The sequence below is a fragment of the Carlito syrichta genome, unplaced genomic scaffold, assembly GCF_000164805.1.
Source record: "Carlito syrichta isolate Samal-C Ts95f unplaced genomic scaffold, Tarsius_syrichta-2.0.1 Scaffold136096, whole genome shotgun sequence".
In the NCBI taxonomy this organism is placed as follows: Eukaryota; Metazoa; Chordata; class Mammalia; order Primates; family Tarsiidae; genus Carlito; species Carlito syrichta.
The window spans coordinates 12,076-18,784 of NW_007080192.1; the positions used below are offsets into that span (position 1 = coordinate 12,076).

Below are 6,709 nucleotides of genomic sequence, written 5' to 3' on the forward strand. Positions count from 1 at the left end.
CGCTGCCCAGGCAGGTCTCAAACCCGCGGGTTCAGGCAATCCACTCACCTCAGCCTCCCAGAGGTGCGGGATTACAGGTTGAGCCACTGAGCCCGGCTTATTCGGTACTTTTTAAAAGCTAGGTTGAACAAGAACAGTAAGAAAGAAAAAATTAGCTGGGCGCAGTGGCTTAGCCTGTAATCCCAGCACTTTGGGAGGCTGAGGTGAGAGGATTGCCTGAGTCCAGGGATTCCAAATCAGTCTGGGCAACTTGGTGAGACCTCGTCTCTACAATAAATCACAAAAACTAGTTGGGCCTGGTGGTGTGTGTCTGTAGTTCCAGCTACATGGAAGGCTGAGGTGGAAGGATCGCCTGAGCCCAGCAGGTTGAGGCTCTGGTGGCCATGAATGTGCCACTGCACTCCAGCCTGGGCGACAAGAGTGAGAAAGAAAAAAGTGGCCGCGCTCCCACCTGTAATCCCAATACTTTGGGAGAACAAAGTAGGAGGACTGCCTTGAGCTCAGGAGTATTAGACCAGCCTGGGCAACATAGTGAGACCTCATCTCTACAAAAATACAAAAAAGTAGCCGGGTATGGTGGTACGTGCCTGTAATCCCAGCTACTCAGGAGGCTGAAGCAGAAGGATCCCCTAAGCCCAGGAGATCGAAGCTGCAGTGAACCGTGATGGAGCATTGTACTCCAGCCTGAGTGGCCACACTCAAAAAAAGCAGGCCAGGTGCAGTGGCTTACCCCTGTAAGCCCAGCACTTTGGGAAGCCAAGGCGAGAGGATTGCCCGAGCACAGGGGTTTGAGACCAGTCCAAGAGACTCAGTGAGACCTTGTCTCTAGAATAAATCACAAAATGTAGATATGAGGTCTCACTATGTTGCCAGGCTGGTCTCCAGCTCCAAGTCTCAAGCAATTCTCTAGCCATGGCCTCTCAGAAGTGCTGAGATCACAGGTGTGAGCTACTGTGCCCAGTCAATTTGCAAGTTAATGGTGAACAAACCTGCTCACTTGTCCTCAAGTCCTCTTTGAGTCTGGTCTTCATTTTCACATTTGTGGTTGCAGACTCTGCTCGTCTCCTGCCAAGCACCAGCCACCTACCCTCAAGCTGCTCCCAAAAAGCACCAGGCTCCAAAGCTCCACCCTTCCGTAAGAAGGGACAGGGACAGATAGACCCAGTTTAGGCTGATCCTGAACCACATCTTCAAAAGAGCTTGGAGGAATCTGGATAGGAGTGTACACAACTGGCAGGGGCCTAGTGCATAGCATGAAGACCACACCTAGGAAGGCCGACTAGGTTTACCAGGGTTCCACCAGCTCCTCCTTTTGGCTGGCTCCCTCCCAGTCCTGCTGGACTTCCTAAAAACGTATACAGCGGCTGGGCTCGGTGGCTCAGCCTGTCATCCCAGCACTTTGGGAGGCCGAGGTGAGTGGACTGCCTGAGCCCGAGGGCTCTATAATAAAACAAAAATTAGCCAGGTGTGGTAGTGTGTGCCTGTAGTTCTGGCTACTTGGAAGGCTGAGGCCGAAGGATCGTCGGAGCCCAGGACGTCGAGGCTGCGGTGGCCATGAGCGTGCCATCGCACTCCAGCTTGGGTAGCAGAGTGAGACTCTGACTCAAAAAAAGAAAAAAAATGTATATATCTTAAGGAGGCCAAGCATTTATTTTTATTATTATTGTTTTTTTAGAGGCAGTCTCACTGTGTTGCCCCAGCTGGCATGCAGTGGTGTAATCATAGCTCACTGCACACTCAAGCAATCTTCCTGCTTCAGTCTCCTGAGTAGCTGGGGCTACATCTGGCCTTTTTTTTTTTTTTTTTTTTTTTTTTGTAGATATGTGGTTTTGCTCTGTTGGCCAGGACTGGGAGGCAAAACTTTTCAACACAGACTAAGGCAAGTGAGCTCCAAGGGGCCTGGGGCTGGTTCAGAGTCGCTGCTGGCTGGAATACTGGGAACACAATGGTTAAGCAATTTCCTACAGCCCTCAAGCAGGGAGAGAGCCCCAGCTCCCAACCTGTTGTTTCCAGCACACCCCAGGAGTTTGACGGCATGGCGGCCACACAACATTGGCTGTGGTCTCGCCGGGGCTGTTCTTGTCTCCCAGGCACAGGGAAAGAGGCTAACGGAGATGGGTTCTCTCTGAGACACATTTCTTAAAACAAGCTTGGGCTAGAAGAAATCTCAAGGGCAGCACCTGAACCAGGGCCGGACAACCACGGCTAGAAGGTGCCAGCTAGGAGGAGGCACCTGCGACACCAGGCCTGGGCCGCGTACCTCTGCTGATGCGCTGCTTCTCTCCAGACAGGATCCCGGGGGTGTCGATGATGCTGATGCTGTCCAGGACCGGGTTGGGCAGCTGGGCACACATGAACCTGAATGAGAGCCAGGAAGAGAGCGTCAGACGAGTTCTCGCTGCTCCACGCGCGACAGCAGGGCCCGCTGGCCTCCTTCATCCACGCGTCCTGCCTCCTTCCCAGCAGCCAGGCGCCCGCAGGAGGGTTTCTGTGGTCTTCATTCCCAGGGTGGCTAGCACGCTGTGCGGACCTTCCCCACTGGGCCTGCAATCCGCAGGCTCCAACCCATCCGCATCAGCATTTCCCTCACACTGGCTGCTCCCCGGAGTTCAAGAGTTCAACTTTCAAGCTGCTGACTTGTTGTTAGTGAGAACGGGGCGAGCCTAGATCACCGTTCAATTCAGAAGGGAAACAGAAGGGTGACATTGGGACCTGGGAACTGAAAATTTTCAGCCACACACCGAAGAGAGCTGGCCTCTTCCAGCTGCTGCTAGGCCGCTTTCAACCAGCTGCTTGAGTGAAGGGATTGACACGCACGGCCAGCAAAAGCTGGGGACCACAGGCCAGTGGGACGGAGAAGTACAGACACACCATTCTCTGAAAGTCAAAGCAGGCCAGCGAAGAACAAAGCCGCGGTGAGGCTGGCGACTCATGGGCAGGGCTCAGCTGTGTGTGCCTGAGCTCTATACCAAGCTTAGAACAGCCCAGAGGGCTTCTTCGCTGGACACAGAAAAGGCTCCTTTAGAAACTTCTCTGAAAAAGGTACTGTGGCCAGTGTGATACCAAATCCCAGGTACCCTGACCCATGTCTGCAGAAGGCAAACTCAGAGCCGCCTTTCTACAGAAGCCAACTCGTGTGGCCCCATCTCCCAAGTGACCGGTGGCCCACAGGGTGGGGGCAGCGGACCAGGCAGAGGCGCTCTCTGCAAGTGCAACTGAGCAAGACCAGCTGACCCGCGGGGTGAGCAAACAAACCTTGGGCCTCACCCTGACTCGGGACAAGAGCAGAGCACACGGGCCAGGCCTGGCCTTCCTGCTAGGGATGGGACCTGTTGGGGAGAAGATGGGAAAACAGGAGGACTGGAAGGAGAACTTGAAAAGGGCTTGAACACAAGCCTGGCCAACGAGTCAACATCGGTAGAACCCAGCAACAAGTCGCCAAGTCGCTCCGCTGGCCCAGGGAATGTGGCAGATAACAAGGGGTGGGAAAGATGCATCTGATCCCATCTTCTCTCCAGCAAGGACACAAAGATTTCATCTGGTGCTACAAGTGGGCGGTCCCAGTGATGCAACAAGTTTTCACAAGACACTCTTAAGACACCCTGACTGCGCCCTGCCTCAGTCTGCTCTATCTGATGTTATTCTAGAACAGCCAATGGGGGGAAAAGGGCCTGAAAGTCAAGTTCATGACTCAATGGGTCTCTTTTTATTTTGAGTCGGAATCTCACTCTGTCGCCCAGGCTGGAGGGCAGGGGCACACGCACGGCCACTGCAGCAGCCTTGACCTGCTGGGCTCAGGCAATTCTTCCACCGCAGCCTTCCAAGTAGATGAAACTACAGGCACGCGCTACCACGCCTGGCTATTTTTGACTTATTGTAGAGACGAGGTCTCACCAAATTGCCCAGGCTGGTCACGAATCCCTGGGCTCAGGCAATCCTCTCGCCTCGGCCTCCCAAAGTGCCGGGATGACAGCCTTGAGCCACTGTGCCCAGCCCTCAATGGGTCTCTTTAAGAGTGCCGGGAGAGGCGGTATCAGCCGGAGAAAATCCCCCTTTGTTGCACCCTCCTTGCCGGCCCAGTCCCCACAGTATACATCCTGACACAGCTTGGCCCTCAGCCCCGAAGATAAAGCCTCTTCTGGCAGGGTCATCAGAGTTCGGGGACCCTCTGGAGAGGGTGGCAAGAAGGAGATTTCTGGGTTCTACGGATGTTAACTCAGACCCCTGGCACCAACACCAAAGTCACCAAAGTGTCTGTCTCGGACCAAGCGCTCCTGCACTCTTTCTCGTGCAGAAGCAGCAGCAGGCAGTGATCGGCCACACAAAGGCCAGGCAGTCAGCACTGGTTGGTTCAATGGGTCACCTGGACAAGCCAGCTGGGCCCGCTGAGCCTCAGTTTCCTGAACCAACAGGTGGAGGTTGCCAAGATGATGTCGAAGAGCCTTCCAGCTCTGAAACGCTAGGCTCCCACATGCAGAAAACCAGTCATGCGCCCTTTTCTCCTTTCAAAAAAAGGCTGTTCTCACAATCAGATGCGGAGCTCAGAGGTGCATACAGTGACCCTTCCTTATGGTGTCCCAAAGTTCTGCATGGACACAGAGCCCTAATGCCTGGATTGTCCAGCACACAGCAGCCACAGGTCCAAACGGTTCCTGCCAGCTATATGGCTTGAGAAACTCGCTTGCCAGGCGTGATGGTTCATGCCTGTAATACCAGCACTATGGGAGGTAGAGGAGAGAAGACTGCCTGACCCCAGGGCTCAAGGCCAGCCTGGACCACTTGGTGAGACCTCATCTTTACAATAAATAAAAAACTTAGCCAGGCGTGGTGGTGCACGCCTGTAGTTCCAGCTATACTTGGAAGGCAGAGGTGAAAGGATTGCCTGAGCCGAGCAGGTTGAGGCTGCAGTGGCTGTGAGTGAGCCACTGCACTCCAACCTGGGAGAGTGAGACTCCAACTAAAAAAAAAATGAAATTTTAAAAAATCCTTAAAAAAAAAACCCCCAAACAGAGAAACTCGCCTATCCACTGGCACAGAAATGCTGAGACACAGGAGAGACGGTCAAGACAAAAGGACCAGACCTGCCTCCTCAAGAGCCCTAGCCCAAAGGCTTAGAAGACTCAACCTGGCCCTAACACACAAACACCAGCAGCCATAAGACAGGACAGGCTGCATCGTCTGGAGGCTGCAGAAGGCCACGGTGAAGGTCAGCTCTGGGCATGCAGGCAGGCCTCACCACTGGCTGGGCTCTGGAACAAGCTGCCCGGGCGGCTGGACAGTGTCTAGAGAGGAATGTGATCATGCAGGGTGGAGACCTGGGAGGCAGGACTGGGATTCTTCTTCCCCTGACACGGACTTCGAAAGGCATGTGGAGTCACTCCTCAAATGGGGGGTGGCAGAGGGGGCAGGGTCTGTGAAGGCCTGTGGTATGTCCCCTGGGGGCTGGGATGGAGATGCCTTGAGTTCCTTCAGAGAAAAGTGAGCCTGGGCGTCTGCGCCCTGGAGAGGAGGCCGTTGTTTCATTCAGAGCATCGTAAGGGTCAGAATCTCGGAGAACTACTCTCAGCTCGGGGGAACAGGCCTCACTCACGGAAAGTGAGGTCCAGGTCGGCTAGGAACCTCTCTTAGGGAGTCTTCAGAGCGACTCAGGGCCAGAATCTCAAACCGGGACTCCAAGAGCCACTGCCTCATCTGCTTTCTGAAGCCCCTCAGGGCAGCACTGAGCCTTTGAGAACTGCCTTTGGGAGAAGTGTTCCACCCAGAAGTCCCCTGCCTCCGCGGGGCTGCCCCTCCTCCTACTCAAAACCACGGGTCCCAGGGGAGGCAGGGCAGAGACACAGCAAAGGGAACGGCTTAAAGTTTCGTCGTGTTTTCCCCTTGACACTTGAGAAACCGACCCCCGAGGGCAGGAAAGGCGGAAGGGTTGACCTGAATGAATCAGGTGCGTCCGGCCTGGGAGAAGGTGGACACCAAATTCCTAAGGCAGCCCCGGGGTCAGGGGAATGGGACTGGGATCGGCCAGAGGGTTCGGGAGTCCAACTGCGAACCCCGGAGATTCTGGGGCGGCGGAAGCCGGCGACCACCGCTCCTGGGCCCTCGGCGGGTTGTCGGTGGGAAGCGGGAGGGCCCCCGTCCCAGGGAGTGGCCGCGGAGGGTCTCGCGGGGCCTCGGAGACAAAGGACGGCGGAGCGGGGGCCGCGGGAGGGTCGCCCTAGCGCGGGGGTTCGGCCGCGGCAGGGCCTCTCGCCCCCCGGGGCGGGGCGGGGCGAGGAGGTTACCTGTTGAGGAAGGCGTTGCCGAAGGCGTTGAGCTTGCGGAAGGGGCGCCGCGGGTCGACGACGAGCGCGTTGCCCGGCACCACGCCCTCGGCGGGGCCGTGCATGACCGCGATGAAGGAGTCGGTGGTGGGCTCGGGCCCGATGCGCATCCCCGGGAAGTCCTGCTCGATCAGGTGCCGGATGAAGGTGGTCTTGCCTGTGCTGTACTGGCCCACGAGCAGCACCATGGGCTTGTTGTCGAAGTCGGCGTCCTCCAGCGCGGGCGAGTGGAACTCGTGGAAGCGGTAGTGCTCCTCCAGGGGCAGCAGCTTCTGCGCGTACAGCTGCCGCAGCCCCTCGGCCACCGTCTGGAAGAGCTCCGGCTCCTTCTTGCGGCGGGCATCCTTGCTGACCCAGCTGAACATGCTGCCGGAGGCCGGGCCGGCGGCTGC

At 56.4% G+C, this 6,709-nt stretch overlaps 1 protein-coding gene across 1 annotated transcript in view; it reads right to left on the reverse strand.

Moving 5' to 3' along the window:
• Nucleotides 1-2,203: 2,203 nt before the first annotated feature.
• LOC103251109 (EH domain-containing protein 1-like) overlaps nt 2,204-6,709 on the reverse strand; it is a 5,314-nt gene continuing 808 nt past the window's right edge. The window contains exons 2-3 of the mRNA XM_021708393.1: nt 6,279-6,705; nt 2,204-2,358 (exon numbers count right to left, since the gene is read on the reverse strand). Coding sequence (XP_021564068.1) covers nt 2,220-2,358; nt 6,279-6,705 — 566 coding nt within the window. The 3' untranslated portion in view covers nt 2,204-2,219. The remainder of the gene's footprint in view (nt 2,359-6,278; nt 6,706-6,709) is intronic.